This window comes from Prunus dulcis, chromosome 1 (genome assembly GCF_902201215.1).
Source record: "Prunus dulcis chromosome 1, ALMONDv2, whole genome shotgun sequence".
NCBI lineage: Eukaryota > Viridiplantae > Streptophyta > Magnoliopsida > Rosales > Rosaceae > Prunus > Prunus dulcis.
The window spans coordinates 38,347,993-38,374,930 of NC_047650.1; the positions used below are offsets into that span (position 1 = coordinate 38,347,993).

The 26,938-nt window shown below is 36.4% G+C and overlaps 1 protein-coding gene and 2 long non-coding RNA genes across 7 annotated transcripts; 1 reads left to right on the top strand and 2 right to left on the bottom strand.

Annotated features, from left to right (window-relative positions):
- Positions 1 to 350: 350 nt before the first annotated feature.
- LOC117615289 (F-box/kelch-repeat protein At1g22040) lies at positions 351 to 3,086 on the bottom strand. 4 transcript variants are annotated; one of them, XM_034344345.1, is made up of 2 exons: positions 2,933 to 3,086; positions 351 to 2,158 (listed from the first exon to the last, which is right to left on the bottom strand). In XM_034344345.1, the coding sequence occupies exon 2, from the start codon at positions 2,131 to 2,133 to the stop codon at positions 700 to 702; it is 1,434 nt and encodes a 477-aa protein (XP_034200236.1). In that variant the 5' UTR covers positions 2,134 to 2,158; positions 2,933 to 3,086; the 3' UTR covers positions 351 to 699. The 4 variants fall into 4 exon arrangements, with proteins under 4 accessions (XP_034200236.1, XP_034200239.1, XP_034200238.1 ...); XM_034344348.1 differs by having other exon boundaries at positions 351 to 2,330; positions 2,933 to 3,075; XM_034344347.1 differs by having other exon boundaries at positions 351 to 2,367; positions 2,933 to 3,075.
- An 11,275-nt stretch (positions 3,087 to 14,361) lies between these two features.
- Positions 14,362 to 15,873, bottom strand: LOC117637042. Of its 2 annotated transcripts, none has more exons than XR_004587137.1 (2): positions 15,811 to 15,873; positions 14,362 to 14,824 (listed from the first exon to the last, which is right to left on the bottom strand). It is a non-coding gene; the product is annotated as an uncharacterized LOC117637042 (long non-coding RNA). The 2 variants fall into 2 exon arrangements; XR_004587136.1 differs by having other exon boundaries at positions 14,362 to 14,831; positions 15,811 to 15,872.
- A 3,539-nt stretch (positions 15,874 to 19,412) lies between these two features.
- LOC117614938 lies at positions 19,413 to 22,435 on the top strand. The gene is made up of 3 exons (XR_004583932.1): positions 19,413 to 19,522; positions 21,320 to 21,362; positions 22,363 to 22,435. It is a non-coding gene; the product is annotated as an uncharacterized LOC117614938 (long non-coding RNA).
- Positions 22,436 to 26,938: the final 4,503 nt, after the last annotated feature.

The following is a 26,938-nucleotide window of genomic DNA, read 5'->3' on the forward strand; positions in this document are numbered from 1 at the left end:
TTTAATCACAAAGCAATTCCCTGTGATTTTATTGGAAGCAGATGTCTGCTCAAAATATCTGTTTCCATATTCAATTTCTGCATTGTAGTCTCAGGGAACCAAATCTTATGCATAATTGCATAGGTACAGGATGAAAATGATCTGCTCACATGGTTTGCTGCCCCCAAACCCTTTCTTCTCTTTTTCCCATTTTTATTTAACCAGTCACTGTTCCCCTGTTGAAATTGAACCAATTATATCCTCGAAAACCCATTTTCTTTCAACAGAAGAAACTCAATTTTAATTTCGCAAATATAGTTGCTCGTTACTAGTACTGAAGTGGTGGACAAAGAAATCACAAATAGAAAATATGCTCAGAAGTGATGCACCAAGCAAGTGCAGCAACTGTCTATTTGATTTTCATTTTTACAAATAATACGTATACAATACAACTATGTTTAATCACACTTAAATGATACATTAACTTTCCTTTCAACCGAGATATATGATCCAGCCGATGGACATCTAAATAAGATAATCAAATCTTGAAGCTACATTATTCTTAGAATTGCTTATACATATATACTATAACTATAGCCTACCAGAACTGTTTCCCAGGTGCTGAGCTCCTTCTAAACTATGAAATCAAGCTCCGCGCCATACAGCTCACTCATATAGATTCAAAGAGCCCATTGAATAACATGGATTCTCAGCCATATGCTAAACGTCAATGACTTGACAACCAACCAATTCAACTGACCCAAAATCCCTAGTGCCAATGGCCTTCCACACAACTGCATCTGATTCTGCCACTGAGTCAAAATGATCAAGTGAGGAGCCAGGTAAGAGAGAAGGTGAGCTTGGTGACAAAGGCCCCAAATTACTGCACAGGTCAGCCCGCAGAACTGTGATTTCATGATTTACATCTTTTGTGATGACATGAAGCTTTCCATGAAAACCAGCAAGTAAATATGGAGATTCTGAACCAGCAAAGTCATGAATAGGGACTTTTCCTATAACAACTTTCCAAGCATCTTCTCCTTGATCATACACCTTGATCTTACCACTATCCAAAGAACTCGAAGGATCAAATGCATACAATTCACCATCAACCACAACGCTCAACTTTGTACCCGCCTGCCGAGCAGGCCAACCCTCTCCCATGCCAATTGGCATATCATCCCATGAATTTGTCTCAGGATCATAAATTTCTCCCCCAACATCAACAAAAAAGGGCCATGAGTACAAACTCTGGGATACACATAACCTTCCCATGTATGAAGTCAACCCAGTGGCAATTGGCCTTAGCATGTCAGTCAAAAAGGCAGTCGGCAAGGCTTGAGCTCTTGCGAATGGCATGCTTGGTACTTGGGACCATGTACCAGTGGAGGGCTCAAAAACTTCGGCAGACTGAAGAGGGATCAATCCACCTCGTCCTCGACTAACCCCTCCAACAACATAGAGCTTGTTATTCAGAATGCCTGTCTTACAATAGGCCCTACTTGCAGACATGGCTCTCACTTCACTCCATGCGTTCTGAATAGGATCAAATCTCCAGACGCACCTCATGGTCGTAGATCTATAAAATCCACCTAGAACATAGAGGCATCCATCAACAGCACCAATGGCACAACCACAAAATGGCATTTGATCAAATGAATTCTTTCTCCCTAGCCAGCCTCTAATAGTATCAGCAATTTTGATGGTTGGGCCCACCATATTCAACATCCAAAACCAAGACAAACCCTTACTAGATTCTTCTTCATAAACCACATTGGGCATCTGAGGTAGCCTCAGCCACTTTTTTGACAGGGGGTCAAAAGTATGCCAGGAAAGTTTATCCTCTTCAATTTTAGTCAACATGTATAGCCATTCTTCAGTTCTACCAAGTTCTTTTCGCAATTTAAATAGTTCAGAGCTCCTAACAGTTTCCTTCCACTTCCGTGAAACCAGCCTGATATCAAAGTAGCAAATTCTAGGAAGTCTAGCAATAATTTGGATTGATATCTCATCAGGAAGATTGGGAATTAATCTTTGTCTCTCCTCGAAAGTACATGATGATAATCTTTGCCTCTTACAGGTATCATTCGGAGAGACTTCATGGTACTCGTTTGTCCGAGATCTGGGACCAACCAAACTCAAAATACCCCCCATTGAGAAACCAGAAAGTTAAGTAAATCTGAGAGACATCATGAAACTTGTTAGTCCCAGACTTGGAACCCGTCAAACTAAAAAACAACCCCATATTTGAATTTAGCCCCAGGGCTGCATAACTATTCATTCTACTTTCAGTTCATCAATGCCAAAGCTAATTTGACCACACACACAGCAGCCGACTTGGACCAGCCAAACTGAAAAATTGACACCTTTTTTGCTTTAGCCCAAGTGCTGCAAAATTATTCATTCTACTTTCAGTTCATCAATGCAAAAGCTAAATGCTTTAGTCCAAGTGCTGCAAAATTATTCGTTCTACTTTCAGTTCATCGATGCAAAAGCTAAATGAACACACACACACACACCCCTCTTCCCCAAGATTACCTTCTCTCTCCTCAACAAACAGATCATAAACTTCATTTTCATCTCCACAAAAAATGATCACCAATATTTATAGCAAAATTCAATTTTTAACAGCTCACCAACAAGCTACTCAAAAACCCAGCAAAAATTAAACATCAGGAATTTCAAACTCGAATAATTGAAAAGGAAATTACATATAATCCAGCTTCTAAAACTTCATAACCAAAGAAACTGGAAAATCCCACAATCAAAATCACAAAACAGAGCAATAATATTTATTAAAAAAAATTAAATTTTCCGCCGGAACCACCAAATTGCAGCAAAATTCTGAGCACACGTACATAGTTCTAACTTCTAAGATTACAGAGTAATAAATAATTGAGTTTTTCAGCCAAAACAAAAGCAAAAGAGAAATTGGGTATGCGCCAGTTTGTACCTGTTCAGAGGAAACAGTGCGAAGCCCTTAGATTTGGTTGGTAAAAATCCAAGTACATGTAGATTTGAGAATGAAGATGCTTCTTTTTATTGAAGCTTGATCTGCTTCATGCAATTATGGTAATGAAATGGTGCGGTGTCTCTGAAAAAGGAAGACGATTTGAGTTTACTGGATAACGACACGTGTTGTGTTGTTATTTATCACATTGTCCAAGTAGAATTTTTTATTGTTTCCTTTATATTTAATATTTTTATTTTTGGGCCCAAAGGAGTATGGTCAATTCAATACAATACATAATGAGGTTAAATAGTCGCTTTCGAAAGAGAAAATAATAGTAAGCTTCGTAAAAATCCAACCACCAACACTTTAACTCCTTTCGCCAAAATAAAAATAAATAAAAAAAATAAATAAATAAAAAAACACTTTAGCTCATTAAATAATGTACACATCATGTGCTAGATATAAACAAATGAAACGTCACTTCATTATTTGGAAGACCATAATTTAGAATGTAAACTAGCAATTGGGGTGGGAAGGACTAGTAAACTAACATGACAATGGTTTTATTATAATATAAAATCGTATCATAATTTTATTATAATATTAATAAATTGATAATATCGCATGACGGTGTCCAACTCGACATATTTTTTAAAAAAGTGAGCTGAATGGAGAAACTATGATTCAATGTTGGAAAATAATATCTTATGAAAGTTGTAATTCATTCACTCCCAAGGGATTTAAAAGGATATATTAATCCTTCATGAAGAAGGAAGAAGAAAAAAATCAAAATACCACGGCTGCGTGGCACTCGTTGATCCATGATGCATTATGCACTGTTATACAACACGTGCTTGTTGGAAGTCTCCAAGAGGCTTCCCTTGGTGTTTAGTTTAGTTTAGTTTAGTTTTTTTTTTTTTTTTTTTTTTTTTTTTTTTTTGTGTGTGCTTCCTTTGGTTTTTAGTTTTGACAGATAAACTTTAGTGTCTTTTGGGATACTTTACTGGTCAACTTCTGAAGGAATATTATGAATCTTTGAACGGGTTTGGTTTTAAGATTTTGAGAGCTTGTACGAAACTTAAATAATAAAAATATAAAATATAAATCTTTATCCTTAATTACACCATTTATGCAAAAATAAGATATGTATAATCCCCCGGATATCGTGGCCGTCATAATTAGTTATTAACATACTAGTTCCTATATCAAGAGTTTTGCTTTAGAATGAGGCTATACATAGGAAATTAGCTAGAAAATCGGGGGACCTTCATTATGTTGTATATCTGCCCAACAAAAATACATAATATTTTGGAAAAGTAGAATTACAATCTACCTATATATTGATTACTATGATGATGCTATTTATTTGCATATATATATATATATATATATTCATAGCATTGATCCTACATTTATATTCTTCTGAGAAATCTTGATCATATATATCCTCGCTTATATTGTTGTGTCCTTTAAAATAAAATAAAAAAGATGACAGCATATGGTATTCAAGTATATGTACTTGTCATGAGTTTGATACTTGATTGTGACTTGTCCCAATGCGTTACGTAAATATTATCTTTGTTATGTATGAATGCATTAGCCAGTGGTAAAGTATTTCTTTAATTATTCTATAATTTGGAAAAAAACAAAAACAAAAGAACAAACAAATAGCAAAAGATGCTACGCTTTTAATTTTGGAAGGAAAGCTTTGCACGAAAGGTTTCCTAGCTACTGTGTGCTAATGTGCTCTCTATGACTACATATACTGCTAACTCCAGGCACCTATATATTGCTTACAACACCCAAAGCTTACATAACAGGAGTCATTGGACGAAGAGGAGCTGAAGCAGGGTGGCCTAAGCAACTCTGCGGGTGCTCATGGATATTTTGAGAAACATCATAAAATGAAGTTGAACCAAACTCGACGATATTGTTCTCACCTGCATTTTTCAAATTGGGTAGACTTCGAATTCGATACCTTTCAAATATACTCATCTTCAAATGTGACTGAGGCACCGAATTATAACCTGATATCACATCCATTGCTTTCTTCTCCACATCCTGGTGAGTCTCATTCACCTTGTTCTCATCACATTCATCATCGTCATCCTCCTCAACCTCGCCAACATCCTCATCGACGGTTTGGAGGCCTTCGTCCATTTCAAGCTCTTCTTCATTTTCTTCATCACAACATGTTAGGGCACTGTCAAAACATGCTAAGGCATTGTCCAGAGGTACAAGGTTCAAAATAAGGCGACCGTCCTCCCGGTGGGCTTCGAAGTACTCATGGTGCTTCACTCTCTCTCCTTTAAGGACAAGCCTTCCATTCGAGTGATCATAATGCTTGGTCAAAATCCAGGGCATACGACCTTGCAAGTTCCCAGTCTGTGCAAGCAATGGTATTGGCGGTGGATATTCTCTCTTGATCTTTTCACTCCTTTTAGTAGTAGTACTCCGGGTGCTCTTGGCTTCATTCCTACGACTCATGCTAAATTCTACTGTATTTTTCAAAAATCCTAATTTCTCTTGTTCCTCGGTTAGCATGATTGGGACGCCGCTGTCCGTACCAATCAGGTCGTCCATTGCAGAGGACGACCAAGATAAAGAGCTATCCAACATACAAGAAGAAGTGAGTGAAGACGATCCGGATGATGATGATGATGATGGTGTTGGTGAAACCTTATGGTTGTGAATAATGTGGGGGTGGTGATGATCTAAATTTTGAGGGTTTCTAGCTGCTTCCGAAAAATTTAGGGTTTTGAGCCCTAGTTCAAGATGATGATGGTTTGGGAATGCTTTTACCATTTGCATTGCAAATGGTAACCTGGTTGCCCACAGGAAAATCCCAAAAAGGGAGGAAATTATGGATTTAGCTCTACCAAAATAGCTTGGATCACTACTCAAAGAATCCATGGTTCCACAGTCAAGATAACAAAAGGGGCTAGCTAATTTAATGGCCAGCTTATGTAGGATGCTTGTGGTTTTCTAGAAATTAACCTACCAACCCTTTTGGAAAAAGAAAAAAAAAAAACCTACCTACCCAGTCATTAACCTGCAAGTAATTAAAGAAGAAGATATCAGAATAATAATGTGGCTATAATAACAAATCGGGTATTTTAATTATAAATTTAATTATTATATATGAAGTTTTATCCAATTGGATAAGAACAAACTCTTTTGGTGGAATCAATTGCTTTTACCTCTTAACTGCATTTTGTCTGCTTTCATCAAACGTTTCTCTCCCTATCTGGTTGGATTTTTCTCTTCCTGTTAATCTCAAGAAGGTTAATTAAGAAATATAACTTAAAATAAATAAATATATATATATATATAGAAAAATAATAATTCATTTTGAATGCAAGAGGCTGGATGAGGAATTCTAATATTATTTGCATAAACAAAAACTTTAATAGAATAAAAATACAGTCCGAATCCATATGGAGGAAACAAAATCACATCATCTCATGCAGATTTTGTAAGGGAGTAAATAAATCAATGGAGATTATGAAGATTCAATTGCCAAAAATATATGCCGTTTACTATTTATGCAACAATAGACCATAAATCAAATTCACATTCATTTCTATAAATTAAGCCAATAATTTAGGACAGTTAAGTTAAAGAAAAAAGAAAGAAGCAACTGTGTCTGGTGATGAATGCACAATCCTTAGAAACAATACAGATTAACCTATAAGGTATCAGTCTGAAAATTTGGCTTCAAGTGGATCAAGACTAGTTCAAATACAACTATTTTCCCTTCCCTCGTACCATCCCTCGTACCATCGAGATTTCAAATATACATTATATATAAACAAAAACAAAACAGATCAAGTCGAACAAATATATCTAGCCTAGAGAAGCAAAAACATTTGGCATAGATCGATATATAAAACACAATTAAGAGATTCAAATTAGTGAAATTAACAAGCTAATCAAAACACAAATTCAAATGCAGATTACATGAAATATATATATATATATATATATATGAGAGAGAAAACATAATAATTTTGTACTTACTTTATCAATGGCACTGGTGCATTATATTTAGTACATTTTCCCTGTGGCAGAGAAAGAGAGAAGAAACAGTGGACAAAGAGACCAAATGAGAAGAGAGAGAGCAACCATCTCTCGAGTGTTTTTGCTAAACCCTTTATATATAGGAAAAACCTTAACTGAGCTGGATTACCTTAATTGCACAGAGAGGACCCTCCTGGCACCGTGACTCACACAAGCAATATTAAAGGTCGCAAACGTCATTTCACACTCACCAAGAAACGGCTGCATATTTTGCGGGATCGGCGAGGGGCTTGGCTCGTCTGGAACCGGCATGGCCTGCGATTGCTGTAACCGGCGCCAGAAGTGGCGCGTTTTGAGTCTGATCCCAGTGTCGTGTAGAATGTGATTGGTGGGGGCTTGGTGAGAGCAGGGAGGGGGTTGCACAAGTGATCATGGAGTGGGGCATGGATGAACTGAATTTGTCTGGTTTGGTATTCTCTGGCTTCCATTTTTGATGCCAGGTCTGCTCCTTTCTTGTTCAGCAGCCAGCTTATTAGACACGTAGAGAGAGAGAGAGAGAGAGAGAGAGAGAGAGAGAGAGGCCTTGTCTGGTGTTGTATCTCTGGCTTCCATGAATTCATGTAAGTTGTAACTCTCGAGTGCAATGCTTGCGCATGTGTGACATATAAATTGTATCTCTGGTTCATTCTACAATGTCATCTCATTTCATGATAAGAACCGTTACCCTTCTAAGTCAACACTCCCTTAACAATAAGCGTTACAAGAAATTAGTCAAATTAGACAACATTGAGTTGTCTAATTGTGATAGAATAAAAAGATGAATACGATATTTTTTATGTAGAATGAAAATATTCACTATAATGATCAAATTGTTAAGCAGTTTTCATTTGGCTTATTTTTGAAGAGATGTTCCAAACAAGTAGTTAATGCCGAATGCCACAATTTTCACACCTTTTTTTTTTTTTTTAGTGAAACATTGTTATTGTTCGAGTGTTACATATCAATTATCATGACCAAGTGATAATTATTGGTTACATAATGTGGTTTTAAAATACAATTCATTCTGCAAAGGACTCATTAGTGCAGTAGTTTGAAGCATTTACTCTCGTTTGAAATGTCATGGGCTCCAGTTCTAGCATCCGTGTGTGAGTTCAGTATGCTATTACACCTCTCAATTAAAAAAGTCCTTAAAAAAAAAAGATATTTAGTCATATACCAATTATTAGCACTAATGATATAGATCAACCCTACACCATATAATTTCTATAGACAAACAAAAAATAAAACCTAAAAATTGACAGCTGACTCTATTGAATTTAATTTTTATTATTAAATTACTTTCATACCCTATTTAATGTTTTGGGTTTTTTATATATGAGGTTTTGGGATTGTACTTGTTTTAAGAAATCGATGACAGTTTTGCAATTTAGAAGAAGTTAGAAGCCTTTGAGTGTGTTTTTAAAGTCCATTTCATATAGGTTTTTATTATTATAATTTGGACTTCTATATTGGGTATAATAGTGAATCACCCTTAAAAAAAAAGGTTCATTTAACCATACTCATATCTCTAAAAAAGAAAGAAAGCATTACTCATTAATTCTAATCCTAATCCCCTTCCATTTTTGGGGCTAATCCTAACCCCATCCTGTTACCTGATCACCCGGATGAAAAAGAAAATCGCCATATGCACATCAAATTCTTTGGCTTGCACACCATCGTTTAGCACGGGGCAAAAGAGATCTCTCCATTTTTCATGCCCCCCATTTTGCAAACGTTCCTCCTGCAAAGAAAGTACACTCTCAACCCAGACCAAGTCTTGCATCCTGCTTTTGGTTTTCCTGTCTTTTCATATTCTAGTGTTCTTAAGTTTCAAATTAAGACCCAAAAAAAAAAAAAAAAAAAAAAGTTAATACAAGCGAAAGAAATCCACTAGAAAAAAGGAAAACCCCAAATACGTACAAAATCATATGAGTCTCTTACATAGAAACCCTACAAAAGAAGATTGTGTAAATTGCAAAGGCAATATACCTGTATAGTAGGGGGTTTGCAAGGGAGAATTTAGGGTTCTTCTTTTGCATTTGATGGCTGAATGAGTTTTGTTTCATCAATTAGAGTTTCTTTCTCTCTTTTTCGCATCAAGTAGTTGAGCGAATTAGGTCAGAGCAAAATGGGGATCTTCTTTCGCATCGACTAGTTGAGAAAATAAGGTCAAAGCCAAATGGGAATCGATTTTAAATCTCATTCGTTGCGTCCACCAAGTGGCACTTGCCTCACACGTGTAAGTAATGTACACAAAAGGATTTCGTGTACTACATACTCATTATCATTGAGGGTATTCCAGTCAATGGATTTCCAATCGCTAGCAAATTTCAAAATAACAGTCCTGATCTCTTGGACTCCTGTGGTCCAAGAGATCGGGACTGTTCAAAATAATATTATATCGCGATAGGCTGATATTTCCTATTATTTTTAAATTTGAAAAACAATTAAAAATAGCAAGGCCAACTATCTCTAGTTGTGACAATACTTGAGCACAGCCATCACACCGTTACATATCCCTTATCCCACGTGTTAATATAGATGGGTGACATGATTGATACTTTCTCAATCTAGCATATATTATTAATGAGCATATCGTATAATGAGAGGACTGTAACATCACGTGACGGTATAGCGATGACGCCAAAAAATTACTCAATTAAACATGACGCCACACACCAATTGCCAAATTTGGAACTAAAACAACAACCAAATTCTCCGAGCTGAATTGTAGAGAAACAAAATGACGATAAAAAGTATGTACATGAGAGACGTGTTTACTAATAATCATTTATAAGTGAGGCTATTCTGTTCAATGGATTACAAATCTCACTCTTTATTTTTCTTTGTTTATTTTTTGCAAGAAAAATCTCTATTAAATTTCAGACTATGTATCCATTGTAATTTCTGTCGGCGTCGGCATGTCTTCATTGAAATTGTATGGGTAATTTGGTCTTCATTGCAACATTGAATTGAATATCAAATACAAACAAAAGTTTACCACTCTAGTTCTTGCTATCTACTAGCCGCTGCTACTTCCTCCGCCACGGATCGATGCGCATGCTGCTGCGCTAGTCTAGGAACTGGCGTCGGCCACCACGGGAGCACAACTGTGTAATAGTAACGATGTGTTGCCCAGTGTTCAAATAACTTTGACCACTCTCCTGTGCGAATGTTCCACTTGATAATATCTCTCCGCACATGCAGATAAAAAATATCCTTATTATTTGGATAAAAAGCAATCATTACGCAATACGCGTTGATCGGAATCATTTCAGGATCGAAGGAATAAACCCCGCGTTTACTCAAACACAAATTTTTGCCAGCAGCAGCTCCATCTTGTGTTTGTTTCAACTCATATACATACAGACTTCGGGTCGTCCTGTTCATGTTGCACATTAGCACATATCCTCCGCAGACACCTAAGTACTGAACACTAAAACCAAAGTCTAGAGTCTCCTCAAATACGGTGAAACGCAGTTTATGATCAATCATACAATCACCATTATTACTGCTGCTGCTACTAGTTCCATCATTGTCATAGAATGGACCCAAACCAATAACACTAAGGCCGCGGTCTGTTGGCCAATATCCATTGTATGCAAAGGAGAACACATTGAGGTCACCAAAATTGAAATGTCGAGGGGACGAGACGACTGATTCTCTCCACTCACCAGTGTCAGAGGAGAAGATCTCCACGTCTAATTTGAACATATATCACCTTTCTTCTCATCATTTGCATATTCAACAGGAGGAAGAATTCTCACAACCGTGAACCTACACTCAACATTAAGATGGATGTTGTTTCCTTTCCAATCATCTTCCTCAAATTTATAGTCAGGAACAACATTGCAGATGATTCCTACCCGCACACTCTTGTGACATTGACTTGCGGTGGGAGGAAGTTCAGCATATTGCATGGTGTATGCATTGCAAATGTAGTAATCGCGTTGATAATCCTCGGTTATGCAAAACAAAACTAAGTCATTATATATCGCTACAACAACTGGCTTTTCCATCAAACGGTGGACACCCAGGAATCCTTTGAGCACCGGAGTTAGTAGATTAATGGGTGGGGACGACAATAAAAGAGGGAATTCCAATGCACTTTTGGTTATCAAAGTGCATATCTTTGGAGTTCTCTTATAACTTTTGATACTTACAAAGCGGCCAATAAAATAAGGATCTGCGATGAGGGTGCACCAACGCTTGGACACAGACTTGCATTGAAAAACAAATTTGTTGCTTGAAAAAAACAAATCAATAAATCCTTGACACACGGTAGAAGCAATTCGGAATCCTTAGTAATTTAGGTTTCTTGTCCTACTATCTATATGATTTACATTATAATTTTTGTGATAAAACAAAAACCCAAATTTAGGGTTCTATCTGCCAGAGAGAGTGAAGTTCACCGTTCTATCTGCGATTCCTCTATATGCCCATGCTGCATCCCCTTCTTTGTCAGCACCAAATAATTTTAGTTAAATTTTTTTTTAACCTTCTTTGATTCTTTAAGCCTCTGCATTTACAGTTTACGTATTTATCCGCAGTTGGCAAAATCTTGACCATTCTAATAATGTAACCGTTTAAAGAGATAACATATTAACAACATAAATATTTAATTTTCCTTTTCATCATAAAATTATTTAAATTTAACAATTATTTAATTGTTTAAACAAAAAAAACATAAATAAATATAAAAAATCCACTCCGCCCTTTCCAGGGAAGGTGAGGGGGAGGAATATAGGTTTTTTTTGAAAGGTGAGGGGTAGTTAAGGGGGCCCTGTAAGGAATATAGAGAGAGATTATCAAAAGGGGAAGGGGGTTGCGAGCAATACAGAGAGAGAGATGGTGAATGGTATGTGTAGCGGCTTGGGTGGTGTTGTGTTGGGGTGTGTGTGGAGAGAGATGGTGGTGTTATGTCTGCTTGGGTGTGTTAGGGGATAAGAGTGGGGAGGGAAAGTTGCATCTCTGGTTTTTTAATTTTTAGTTTATGTGATTTTATCTTATTTTTTTAGTTTTAAATTAAAATTTTAAATATTTAAAGTTATTATATTTTTTTAATTAATTTTTTAAGATTTGATGATGTGTCTTGTTTTAAACAGTTAGATTATTAAGATGGTCAAGATTTTGCGAAATGCGAGTAAATGCGTAAACTCCAAATGTAGAGGCTCAATTCCCCACCTAGAATATAATTTCTCGGTGGCACAGAAATGTTAGCCCAGATGTAACAACTTTATTGCAACAACTTGTATCAATGTCTCGAGACATTTAGTCAAAAACAAATGTCTCGAGATATTTCAGATATAGCTAAAACAAAACAATGGAAAATAATAAAGGCAACAACCTAGTAGCAAATTACACAAAGCTCTAATTGGACTTCATTAACTTCATTAATATGGACAACCCAACCCAATTACTATAAGCAGCTGATAATTAGCGAGCTTGAGCAGGGTCAAACTTTATGGTCCAAAGTCCTAACTTCTGACGTTTGAGCTGAGCAAGTCCCCTGACTCTGAGCATTTCTTGGATGTACTTTCTTCTTCAAGTACATCCAGAAGAAACAACTAGTACTTGGGCGAACCGTTTCACCCTTAGCTGTGCCCAACTTGCCTCTTTCTGCTTCTTCTTCCATCTTCATTTTCTTCTTGTGGAGGCATCTCAGCACATGTGCTTCAGCAAGACTATAACCAGCAGTGGACATGGCCTACTTTTATTTTATTGTTGGTTTAAAAAAAAAAAGTGATTTTTTTTGGTGTTCAATTTTAAAGAAGAAATGAGGTATTGTAGTTGATGGGGCATTGAGAGGGCGATGAGTAGTTTCTTATAACATTTGTGCTGGTTTGGGAAGCAAGCATGCATACTTGCAGCGCACACAAAGATGATGTGGCAATGTTGACAAAAAAAAGCTTCACTTTTTAGTTGAATGTTGACTGCTAGATTGGGTGCAGGTGGCTGATGCTTCTGTGTGGAAGGTTTCGTCTATGTGTATGCTTGCTTGGTTACCAAGGAAAAAAAGGAAAGTAAGATTCTCTTTTCATGTTTGACAATGAAGTCAACTATAGTTACATACACTTTATCAGACTACATATACTTTCTTTTTCTTTTTTTTTGTGAAGATCATCTCAGTTGAAATATCAGTATTGTGTTCCAATGCACTGGAAGTTATAGAATTTGTAAGTTTTGTAAATCTAGAGAGAGAGAGAGAGAGAGAGAGAGAGAGAGAGAGAGCAGGAAACTATAACAAGAAAGAAATTAGATGGTATGAACAACGCAATACAAATAATCAACAGATAAAAGTTAGTACTTTAATTCTTGCTATCAACTAGCTGAGCTAGTCTAGGAACGCGTCGGCCACCACGGGAGCACAACCTTGTAATAGTAACGATGTGCTGCACAGTTTTTAACTATATTTGACCACTTTCCTGTGCGAATGTTGCACTTGATAATATCTGCATACACACGCAGATACAAAATATCCTCATTGTTTGGGTCAAAAGCATGCAGTACACAACACGATTGACGGTTCCCAAACATTTCAGGGTCCAAGGAATAAATCCAGCGTTTACTCAAACACAACTTTTTGCCAGCAGCTGCATCTTGTGATTCTTTCAACTCATACACATACAGACTTCCGGTCGTCATGCACAAGTTGCACATTTGCACGTATCCGCCACACACACCTAAGTACTGAACACTAAAACCTAGTCTAGAGGCTCCTCAAATATAGTAAAACCTAGAGACAATTGGGTTCTCTTCCTTACTTTGGTAGCAGTATGGCATCCCATCCACCTGCGCCATGAAATATATCATACACATACTGTATGGCCTCTAAGAAAAATGTTTTGTGGAATCGACATATGGTTCGTTAACTAAAACGTAGGAATTTGGACAGACAACCTCTCAATCAATAAACTACATATATATATATATATATCATATATGTTATGGCAAGCTAATATGGTTTGTGGTTGATCACAGTGAAACTCTAAGTTGTATGGAAAAACTAAGACTTAGGAACCTAACTAGTAATGGTGCCCGCACGATGCTGCGGGTTTTAAAACCTTGTGAAATGTATACATAGTCGTGAAAATATGTAGGCAAGATGGTACTATTTATATAGACATGGAGATCTAAATAGTGGCATCTTTGTTTTGCAAGTCTAATACTCCTAAAGAAAAAATTAGCCAAACTACATTAGCTAAAAAGAATCTTAATCAATTCCAAATAATAGAGGTAGCGTTCAAACTTAGAAAGAGAGAAGGATTAAAATTCGGAATTAGAATTCAGATAATGGAGGTAGTCTTTAAACTTTGAACATCTCTAACATGACATCACCAAATCAATAAATATTACACAAAATCAGTATAAAAACACATGAAGACAAAAAATTAATAAAAAAGCAAATATTAACAACAGATCATTACACAATTTAGGGTGACCCTAACAACAATTGAGGAATTGATTGCTTTTGATAGAGACCAAAGCAAGTGTTTCTAAAACAGAGAATAAGAGCATAAAAGTTTTTGAATGTTGGATGCCCATTTTTACTTTTTCTTCCTCTTCCTCTGTTTCCCGAGAAAGCAAATAAACAGAATCAGCCAAATATCACCACAAATCAAATGTATGGTAGTTAATTAAATGCCAAAGTAAGAAGTGCCAAAGAATCATTGAGCATACAAAAAACAAAAATATGAGTCACCACTTGTAGAAGATTAGCCCTTTGCTGGCAGCTCCTTTCACTTACAAACTCCTTGGTGTTCCAGTGCCACAACAACTTCAGTATTTGAAGCACAATCCAAGCTCTTCAGTGCTCGATGCACAATCCAAGCCCTGCAAGCTACATTGGTATTTGTTATGGGTTGCCATAAAAGGAAATTTTCATTCTTAAAAGTCCGTATGTACGAATCTATAAATGTTGCAAAACTTCCACAAATATCAAATCAAACCACAGCTTAGTAGCGGCATGTATGTACCAAATTGTGGCACATCCCATTTCAGCTCATAAATCGTCAAATAAGAAATCTAAAATATGCATACTACAGGACACATTCATATCATATAAATTGAAAGGATGAACCAATATTTTGCAAAAGCACAAAACCTTATTAACATCCCAACAAACCTAGAGGATAAAAACAGATAATCAAATCAATCATGAAATAGAGAATAATAGACAGAATATGCACATATAAGGAAGACATGCAACAATTAAGACCACTCGCGCCACCCATTTCTCTGTAATTGATCTTTCACTTTTTTTATTGTCAATCTAACATACTTTTAAATCTTTACCAATCAAATTTTACAATAATTTGGGTTCCTGTAACCTACCTACGATTTTGATAGTTTATCCTTTGCTACTTGCCTACTCCAATTATCGGAAGAAAACTGTACCAAAAATTGTGTCATTTTCATTGGAAAATTCAAAATTAAATGTTGAGTTTAAAGAGATAATGTTTTTATAAAAAAATTCATTCTAAAACTGGTGGAGTAAAGTACTCGCAGAATATGTAACTCTTGCTGTTTGTTGAAAAGACAGATTCATCTTCTATTCCTATAATATATTTGTACATTGCACAAAACGTACTATAAAAAAAATGTTTTGGACAGAGACATGAGAGTAAATATTTAAAAAAAAGAGGAAAGACTTATCACCCGGAAAATTGGAACCCCAATACAAAAGAAAGGTTTGCAATTTTGCAGACACATTTGAGAGCCCAAAATTCATCGAAATGAGACACTAAAACCAAGAGGAGCCTTTATTCAGCAAAGAGGAGGCTTCAATTTTGAAGGGAAAAAAAGAAAAGAAAACATACGTCTCCAATTCAACCGGGCATTTCGAGGGGATGCCTATGGCGCAGCCTCCTTCACATCTGCCACCAAAGCCAAACATCAAATGCAAAATGCGATTCAAATGATTGAAACAAAATTAGAAAAGCGAAATAAAAGTGATAAAAGAGTGACGCTTTGGGGGTAAAAGGTGAGGCCTTTGGCAACAAATTGGATTTCGCCAGGAGGAGAGTTGAGGAGGAACCACTTCCCCACTGCAAAACAACATTTACTACATTAGACACTGACAAATAATCAAAATGGGTACAAATTTATTAATTAGAAAAAAGTAAAGTATAAATGGCAGAGAGAACAAACCTCATTAATGGCAAGCACTTAGCCATTGCTCTTCTTGACCTTCTTCAGCTTCCTCAGGAAATACCTAATCCAAACAAATCAACCAACACAATTAAGTTTAACCCAAAATTCACCAATGAACATTTGGATCATAAAAGCCAAGCTAATGCTAAGGATTATACCAGAACTTGGACTTGGGCGAACCTCATTGGTGGCCCAAAGCTTCATTCGGTAAGTCTTGGGGTGCTCATCAGATGCTGTAGGGAGCTTCCTCCCAACAACCTGGTACTGGTGGAACTGCAACACAAAAACGACACCATTAATTGCAGCTTTACCATTTGACATGCCCTAAGAAAAATATATCACACAAACAAATACCAAATTAAATGGAACCTAAGAAACTATGAAGATAATTTTCTAGATATTTGTTTACCAAATTTCATACAACAAACCTCCACTTAAACTGACTGTTTACAACAATGCTAAGAATTTGGCTAATCCATTTCACCAGTAGCCTTATATTTAACTAAATAAACTATGTATAAAACCAAATGGGTATTCTTCAAGAATAAAACCAACCTTCTTGAAGCATACCCATCTAAGTTATAATATGAGGAAAAGAAAATTAAAAAACCCCCCCAAGCATCCTAGTTTAAAAAATGCATAATTTAGAATTCTGTAACAGAAATTGTCCCATTAAATTAAACTGAAATATAAAAAAAACAGTGAATTTAAGGCTGAGATGTAATCGAGTTATTGAAAGAAAAAAAACAGAGGATGAGAGAACGATTGACAAACCTCTTTGCTAGTCCAAATGCGGAACCCTACTTCGCTTCTTCTTGTAGCACCTTCAAAGTCAGTCAACATTCTGTGTTGTTCTACAAAAGATATTTATGAACACAGAACATCATAAAATACCTTTATTGTAAATTTCTTCAACACAAAAAGTCCAGAACCAAAATATTTGACGAAATTCTATTAAAGGAAAAAAAAACTGAAATTAAAGAGAGGGAGAAAGAACAATGTATACCACAACTTCTGTACATATACATTGGCTCTGTCCCACAACAGCGGCAATGGCAATGGCAAGCCTTTATTCACGCACAAATAGTCACCTCCCATTACCAATTCAAAAGCCTGTTCAATCCCATCATTGGGAAGTAATACAATCAAAATTAATAAAAGGGAAAGAAATTAAAATACAGCGGAGGCAATTAAACGATGCAAACCTTTTTTCTATTTCAAAGTCACAATTAGATGTAATTGCACCATTTTGTTGTTGTAGTCCTGCAATGCACACAGTCATCAACTTCACCCAAGCAACTCCGCGTGTCAATTCAAATCCACCATGAACCAATCCATAAGCTCAAACATATAACCCAATCAGATGATAAACCATCACAGAAAAGGCCTAATTTTGGTCCAAAAGAGCAATTCAAGGATATGGTTCTTACCTGAAATACTTTGGTGAAGTTGCAAAATCACCTTTGTCCTCGTGCCCAAACCCTTCAACAACAAAAAAAACAATGAAAGAAAATTTTCATTGTAATTCCAAGCACATGCAAGAAAGAACAAAGGCACCAAATTTTCAATCCAACATAATTATAGAACAAAGACTCAAACTTTTGCTTTCAATAAAAAGTACTAATGTTATTAAGTGGGTGACCTCAAACGCCCTTATAAGCATAATTATTGAACTCCTACCCACAAAACAACAGTAAAATGTTTAAAAAGATGAAATTTTCTGTTTTTTTCTTGCATTTTCTTAGCAAACAAATAGAGGGTAAGTAGGTTTCTACATATTTTATAGAGTGTTAAATCAGATTTTTTGTTTGAATGATCTTATATCGAACCAACCATATTTCCTTTTAGATACAAACATATATTAAGCTCCTACGGTTCATTCTCTACATGTTCAAATAGAGAGATACAAAGAGATCTTGCCTGTTTAATAATTTTTTGTTTGAGATCCTCGGAGAGACCGCCGGTCCCAGACAATTGATCATGCCATCGTCGGATGGCTGTCGTTGAATCTCGGAGGAGGCGTGATCGGGAGATCCAACAGGTGAGGCATCAGAACCGTCCGTCGAAACACTACCTACAAAACATCAAAAGAAGACGCGATTAAAAAGAAGAACAGAAAAGGAGACATATCTGAAAAATTGAAGGAAACCCAACGAAAGAGGAAGAATGCGATATGAGACAAACAGGAGAACAAATGAAAAGAAGGTTATCTAATGAAGAAGAGGACCAAATGAACGAACCAATTCGCACCATAGCAGCCACAAATGAAATCAACGGCCGCAAGAAAGCCAGATCAAGCTTCAATAGTGAAGCTCTCATGGGAGAAAGAGCCAGCCAAAAGTGGGAATTTCGGTTCCCACGAAGAGATGAGAACAGGGCTGGAGGGCATCGGAGACGGTGGCGGAGAGTCGGTGCTTGTGATGATGACGGCGGCGGCGGCAGAGAGAAAGGGAAAGAGACGGGGAGAGAGTTGGAGAAGACGACTATGATCTCTGAGGCCTCTCTCTCTCTCACTTCTCTTCGATGAAGCGGCTTTGGTTTTCTCCAAAAAGAAGCGACCAGACAAAAGGGTTATGTCGCTATGCATTAGGGAAAAAATGCCATTTTACTAAACATAATTAAGAGGGCAACCAATTAAGCAGGGGCACAAACGTCATTCCACTATTGCGAATGAATAGTCTAGGAACAGTAATTTTATTCAGTTTTAGTATATATATAAATTTTCGCCTTGGCTGTATCTGTACAGCCACTTATCCAAAGGTTGAGTTTGCATTTCAAAAATGGATGGTTGAGATTGAATGACTGGATAACCTATTCAGCCCTTTGTTATTGAGCACCTGAGTCACATGTGACTCTTATAAGGGCTAACAGAACCAGACGCATGCTGTGGAGGTGGAAGACGACGCTCGCTCCAAGTTTTCTCTCTAAATTGAATCGTAAGAGCCTCCAGCTCTTTTCTCTGCTTGCCTAAATCCAATCATAAGCGCCCCCAAATCCTCTCTCTGCTTGCCCATCAAATGCTCTCCCTGCTTGCCCACCAAATCCTCTCCCTACTTGCCCAAATTCATCCTGTGTTGGCCAAAATGCATCTACAGAAAAAGCTACTGCTCACCGAATCGAGGTCGTCATGAGAAAACTGAAGACAAAGCTGGCCACTCTGCCTAAGCGAGGTCCTCAACTCTTCTCTCTGCTTGCCCAAAACTGATCTGCAGAGAGGTAATCGTTGCGAAATTGAAGATGGGTCCAGCCTCCATGATGTAATGGTCACCAAATTGAGTGGAATTTAGTTTGATTTGTTGGAATTGTGTGAACGACGACATTTGAGTTGGTGGAGAAAGGAAGTGTAAAGAGGATGCGTTGAAAATTTGGAAACATCAAGTAAGAGTTCAAACAACCCTCTTTTTCTGGTTTATGAGTTGAATGTATTTTGGGTAATGAGTTCATGCAGTTTAGGAGTTCAATATATTTTGAGTAATGAGTTTATGCAATTGTATGTTTTTAGCTTCGTGTTTATGCTCTGAAGAGTTTGCCAACAGTCGGGCAACATTTGCATTGCAAGCATGCAATTGCATGTTGGTGATGCAATGCAAGAGTGATTGTGCACAAACGAAAATAAGAAAAATGGATCATATTTTACTGTACATGCATAATTAGAAATATTTTTTACTATAAATCGAAGGGCTCAATTATTTGAAATACAGAGCATGACAAACGGTAAGGGGCAATAATCCGAACATATTATACTACAAAAGGACCAATTATTTGAAAATATTTAGTAATAGAAATTGTCATGTAGTACAAATCATATTCAAAAATATCCCCAATTTCGTAAACCATAATGTGGTTAACCCTAATATGTATTAATAGCCATAAGGTCATAATGAAGTAGTTAGTTACTTTTCTTTGTCTTCGCACCATACATTCATTAACTTTGCGTTTTTAAGCTATGTGGAGTTTGCTCACAGGCGGGTAGCGTTTGCATAACACACATGCAATTGCAGTACGACGATGCAATGTAAGAGTGACTGTGTGCAAACCTAAATAAGAATAATGGATCATATTTTATTGTACTAGCATAAGTAGATATATTTTGTACTTTCAATCACCGGGCACAATTATCCGAAATACATAGCATCACAAACGAGAAGGGGCAATTTATTCTGAACGGACGATTTTACCCCTACATGTTTATATAAAACAACCCATCATGTCCACAAAAATTTAGATCATTACTCGGTTTTTGTCTTTGAAGAATCTTGATCAATAAGCTTGAAAGCAATTGGGTTTTGGGGTTGATACATCTGGCATATCACCACATGCTCTCCATTTGTTTGCTGAAATGTCACACTCATGTTGGGTATGCAATGGTGGCACTGCACTTCTTGATTTTGATCTTGGCTACCATATGGGCATTCAAGACAATGGTGGTGGTGAGTTTCTTACGAGTTGCTTCATTGAAGGGTTGATGACAGAGCTTCGCCAGGACTTGTACTTGCTTTATTTTGTCTCTGTTCAAGAAGCCTCTAATGATTGTGCAGCAGAGTTTTGGTCATTTATTTCTTTTTGAATTTGCAATAGTCATGTTAATTGTATCAAGGTTTCTTCTTTCTGTTGTTTATTGTGTGCTATTCATAGTTTTATACCAATTATCGCACATCATTGGTCATGAATCTTTGCAACCTTTGAGTTGGATTTTTCTGATTACATCAAGTGCTTATTCAGAAAATGGCAATTGTACTTTACACAAAGAGTCCGACTGGAAAGAAGCTGGATATCATGACAGGCCAATCGCATGCTGTGTTACACTCCAAATAACACGGTGCTTCCAGTTTTTGGTTGTGTACTGACATTGAGAGGGACAAGTTATGTGCCATTTATAGATGACATTTGGAATGTCGAGTGGTATTTTTGCTTTTCGAGTGTTGTATTAATTTGTTTGAGTTTTAGATAACATGTTATTTGTGTTAGATTTAATGTGTCAATTTCTATTACAGATTATAAGCTTAGATGGTTCTGCCTTCAAGAATCTTTTTTATATTCATAATCAGCAGTTCATTTTAGTTGCTTGCTATTTTTTGGTGCTCTCCTCTTCATCTCTGCTTTTCTCATTAATTCATTTATTTAGAGTTGTGTCCAGATTAGGCTTTGATTTTTGTTCTTCTTTTGTTTTCTCAGGGGATTCTTTTGGCAGAGGAGTTGAAGGGTTAGAAGCAGTTAGGTGAAGAAAATGCTTTCTTTCAGTTACTTCTATTTCAACTTTCTGTGAAATTCCTTTTTCTTGTGACTGCAAACGCTCTGACCTTCTAATGCAGATCTTATAAGAAAGAAACAAATTGGATGATATTTAATCCAAGTTATATGATCTTTATATGATGAATAAATTGTTTTAGTATTTGAACCCAAAGATTGAGTCTTTGGGTGACTATGCCTTTGTTTGTTTGTTTAAACTTATTTATCTGTTTTGCAGATCAATAGCTTCATTTTGGTTTATTACCAAGCATCCATTTGGTATGTGATTTGGCAATAGAATGTAAATTGAGCCACTATTCCTGTTTTCATTAGTTGATATTAGTTTTGTTCTTTAAACTATCTATTCTGTTTTGTTGTGCATAATGGATGAAGTCAAAAAATTTCATAGGGGACCAATTAAGAGATAAAGCTGTGAAGCATTTAAGGTATATACATTACTAATATGATTGTCTTTTTAGCGGAGAAATAATTAGTATAGCTCTATTTTTTCTTTGCTTTTCCTTTTTTTGGGTAAAGAGTTAGTTTAAGTACACAATTGCTGTTTGAAATTTGTTAATGTTTTTGTGTGATATCTGTTTTCTCTTTGTATAAAAAGCCTTAAAGGCTAATAATATTTCCATTTTCCCAATTGAACGCCCATATTAGTCCCTTTTCCTATAATAGGAACATTTGGTTGCAATTTTTTTCTTTCATGTTCTGTATTCAGTTTAAGTTTCATGCTTCGTGGTTGTAATTTTTTAATTTTATTTTAAACGAAAAGCTATAATTTTCTTTTTTAGTTGCACTATTATTTACTTCAATTTGGGTAATTGTCATCATAGAATTTGATTGGTTGTATTTTGAGGTTCTTTCATTATTTGGTTGTTCATTCTAATTACTGTTTGTTTCTTTCTTGCTGTTCAAATTTGTAGATTGTGTAATTTTATGATTTCTCTTGCGTCTAATTTTTTCCATTTTTCCTATTGTAGGTGCACAAATGGCAAGGAAGGTGCACATCACTGCATTGGTTACTGAAAAGGAGTATGGATACATGTGAAAAAACAAATAAAGGAAATTTGTACTGGATAATTTGTCTTTGTGCCAAAATCATGAGTTGCTTAGGTGAAATGCAAATCTGTTTTAATTATTTGATTGTGTCTTCTGAGGGGTGGTGCCAAGTTTTGCGTAGTAGTAGATTATCCTATTGTCATTGCAAATGAACACGCACAAAAAAGAGGGCCTCTAGCCAAAAAGAGGAAATTTGGCGATCTTTGCATACATTATAAGAGTGAGCTGATGAGCCTTCTGGTAAAAATGACAAAGTTAAAAACCAAAACAAGGGCGGAATCCAATTGCATATTGTAAACTAAGAACTGCAAACAGATGTTACAAAATTGCATATTGTAAAATGAGAATTGCACATAGATGCTACAAAATTGCATACAGGTATATGCATATGCATATTATAAACTGAGAATTGCACACATGTGATATCAAATATGCGATATATGCCCAAAAACCATTAAACATGGCTAAATTGTTGATTTAATTTTTGAACTTGTACCCAATTTTCAATTTATCTCATGACCTTTTTCTTTTGGGAGATTCGCTATTATACCCAATATATGGGCCCAAATTATAAAAATACTCCATATGAAATGGACTTTAGAAACACACCCAAAGCCCATTTACAACATAACAAAGAGGCTTTTAACTTCTTTTCAATTACAAAACTGCCATCAATTTCTTAAAACAAGTTCACACAACTGAAAGGATTGCGTTCGTTGAGAAACGTTACCCCGTTCGCCGATAAAATATCCCCAACAACCTTACTTTTTCAAACAAACGTGGTGTTTGTTCTAGTGAACGCAAGGGTTGCGTTCGTTCAGTAAAGTTACCCGTTCCCTAAAAATAGGCCAAACCAACTTACTTTTGCAAATAAACGGGTAGTTTGTTCAATCGAACACAGGGGTTTGCTTTCGTTTAGAAATACTCGACGTTCCACCGAAAAAGAGGGCCAACAATCTTACTTGTTCAAACCAACATTTTATTTATTCACACGAATGCAATATGTGCGTTACTTGAGAAAAGTTACCCGTTCGTCGAAAACATGCCCCAACCACACCAACTTACTTTTTCAAACAAACGGGTTGTTTGTTCTAGCGAATGCAAGGGTTGTGTTCGTTCAGTAAAGTTATTCGTTCCCCGTAAAATGAGCCCAACCAACTTATTTTTTCAAACAAACGGGAAGTTTGTTCAAACGAACGTAAGGGTTTGCTTTCGTTCAAAAATACTCAACGTTCCGCCGAAAAAGAAGGCCAACAAAGTTACTTTTTTAAACAAACAGGATATTTGTTCAAACGAACGCAATACGTGCGTTCTTGGAGAAAAGTTACCCGTTCGCTTAAAACATGCCCCAACCACCTTACTTTTTTAAACAAACGGGATATTTTTTAACACCAACGCAACAGTGCTTTCGTTGAGGAGAGTTTTCTGTTCGCCGAAAAAATATATCCAACCAACTTACTTTTTCAAACAAACGGGCTATTTGTTCACGTAAACGCAAGGGTTGCGTTCATGGAGTAAAGTTTCTCGTTCTTCAAAAAAATGGGCCAAACTAATTTACTTTTTCAAACAAACGGGCTATTTGTTCACGTAAACGCAGGAGTTGTGTTGGTTGAGTAAAGTTTCCCGTTCCTCGAAAAAAGGACAAAACTAACTTACTTTTTCAAACAAACGGGCTATTTGTTCATGTCAATGCAGAGGTTGCATTCGTTGAGTAAAGTTGCTCGTTCCTCGGAGAAATTGGCCCAACTAACTTACTTTTTCAAACAAACGAGCTATTTGTTCACGCGAACGCAGGGATTACGTTCGTTGAGTAAAGGTGCTTCTTCCTCGAAAAAATTGGCCCAACTAACTAAATTTTCCATACAAATGGGCTATTTGTTCATCCGAAACCAATAGTTTGCGTTCGTTGAGTAAAGCTGCCTATTCTCCAGAAAAATGGGTCCAACTAACTTACTTTTTCAAACAAACATGCCATTTGTTCACAGTAACGCAGGGGTTGCATTCGTTGAGAAAAGTTGTCTGTTCCCCGAAAAAAAGGGCTCAACTAACTTACTTTTTCAAACAAACATGCTATTTGTTCACGCGAACTCAAGGGTTGCGTTTGTTGAGTAAAGTTGTCCGTTCCCTGAAAAAATGTACCCCACGGACTTACTTTTTCAAATAAACGGGATATTTATTCACTCGAATGCAAAGAGTGCCTTTGTTAAGTAAATTTACCTGTTCCCCTGGAAAATGGACCCTACTAACTTAGTTTTCCAAACAAAAGGGCTATTTGTTCAAGTGAACGCAGGGAGTGCATTCGTTCAGAAAATAAAAGTTGACGAGAAAGAAGACATGAATGGGTGTTTTGTTTTGAGTTGAAGAAATTATTATTATTATTTTTTAAGGAAAAAATGTATGGGTGCAATATATACTATTGTTAGTTTAATTGGATCTATCCCCTTATATTTTTCACGTGCTTCTTTTTAAAACTATTTAAAATTTTGTTCTTATAATAAAAAGAGAATAAAATTACAAATATATTCACATAACTAAGACTCAAACCTAGACCTTGTACCAAAGGATATGCACTAGAAACCATATCCACTAAATAAAATTTTGTGTCAATGTGCGGCACATTGGAGTATATATACAGTTGTTATAATATTAATATATATTATATAAAGTAAAAAAAAATCGGAGGTCCTAAAAAATTAGGAGCTCTATGCAGTGGCACCACTTGCATTGCATCATGCCAGGGCCGCCCCTGCCTACTACTTCGGTTAATCCTAATTTTTAATACAATCATTGATAATGTACATAACATTTATGAACATTTTACACCAAAATTACATATTTCAATGCTTATATTTGTCATTTTTGTTGATTTTTTCCCGATACCTAAAACGATAACGATATATTCCTCGAAATTTCCGTAAATTGGAGGCCCTATATTATCTGCACGGCCGATATTTTAATCCTTCACCTTACCTTTGTGAGGTGCAGAAATTAGACCCGGCAATATTGCACACGATCCGTTAACATGACACAAATTCGCATCAAATTATCAATATTTGGGTTGAACTTAATGGGTAGGGTTGAAAACGAGTGAACCCATTAAGCTAACAAGTCATGTCGGGTCAATTTGCGAATATTGCATCCACCCGTTAAGGAGAGTAATTCTGTATTTTTTTAAAATATATATTTTTTAAATATCTCATATCCCCAACATCATGCCTTTTTTTAAAAAATAAAATAAAATTCTTTCTTATTCTCTCTCTCTCTCTCTCTCTCTCTCTCTCTCTCTCTCTTTAATATTATTTTTCCTTCATTCCACTTCCTCTCTTCGTCGACTTTCTCATCTCCCCCTCTCTTTTTTTCTCTTCTCTACATCCCTCAATCTCTCACTTTTTTCCTGTTCTTCTCCCCTTTCGGAAATTGTCCATCTCTCCCCTCCATTTTTTTTCTTCTCTTCTTCTCTCCCTTTTTTTTTTTCTTCTTCTTCTTATTCTCTCCATCTCTTTCTTTTCTCTCCATTTTTTTCTTCTCTTCTTCTCTCCCTCCCTTTATTTTTTTTTAATTATATATAAATAATCTAATCAACCAACATTTTGCTTCTCTTGTTTTATCATTATGCAAGACTAATCCTGAACTTGTAGATTTTTGGATGGTGTTTATGAAAGATGAAAATTGGGAGAAAAAGGGCAGAGATAGGGGGTTGCTAGCTCGTTTTGGGATATTCAATGCATGCATGCTTAAAAAATCTAAAAGATAACAACAAACTCGATCTTCAAACTCCTAATCGGTCATCATACCTCGGGTTCACTGAAACTCTGTCCATCCGGTAATGGCATCCAAGTATTGTTTACATCAACTACACCTTTCTCCTTTAATTTGCTAGCTTCTTCACCCTTCTTCTTCACAACACTCTCACCACCTTGATCTCGTTCTTTCAGTGGACTGTCCTTAGTTTGATTTACATCTTCATGTCCCGGATGAAGATGTTGTCTTGCGTCTTTATTGAAGGAGCTCACTTGACTCATTACCTTGTCAGTGAATTCCAACATTGACCGCTGGACCTCCGCCTGTATTATCGGCCCCAAAGTTATAGCAAGTCCTTCAACTGATCGCTTCACCTCGGCCTGTATTATTGGCTCCAAACTGACTGCAACTTCTTGAACAATTCTTTCAAGGTTTACTCTCGACACTTCATTCGTTGGACTGTGCTTTGAAACTACCCGAACGGTTGGACTATCAAACCCACCTTGCTTTCTGACCCATATAATCATTTTCCACACCGACTTATTGTCCCATGACACAATGGGATCCAAAGACTTATCAACATATACTCCACCATGGAGAATTGAATCGAAATACAGTAGTTGGAGAAATAGTAGTGACCCATTTACATACAAAACTTTCTTTGCTTTGAACGACCTAATACCTTCACATAAGAAGTTGAATCCATGGTCGGCCCAGTTCTTAGTCTCTATCTTCCCTGGGATCGTCAAGAAAGTT

Excerpts from the sequence above, each read along its gene's own strand:
- LOC117615289 (XM_034344345.1), bottom strand. The coding sequence starts at position 2,133 with ATGGGGGGTATTTTGAGTTTGGTTGGTCCCAGATCTCGGACAAACGAG.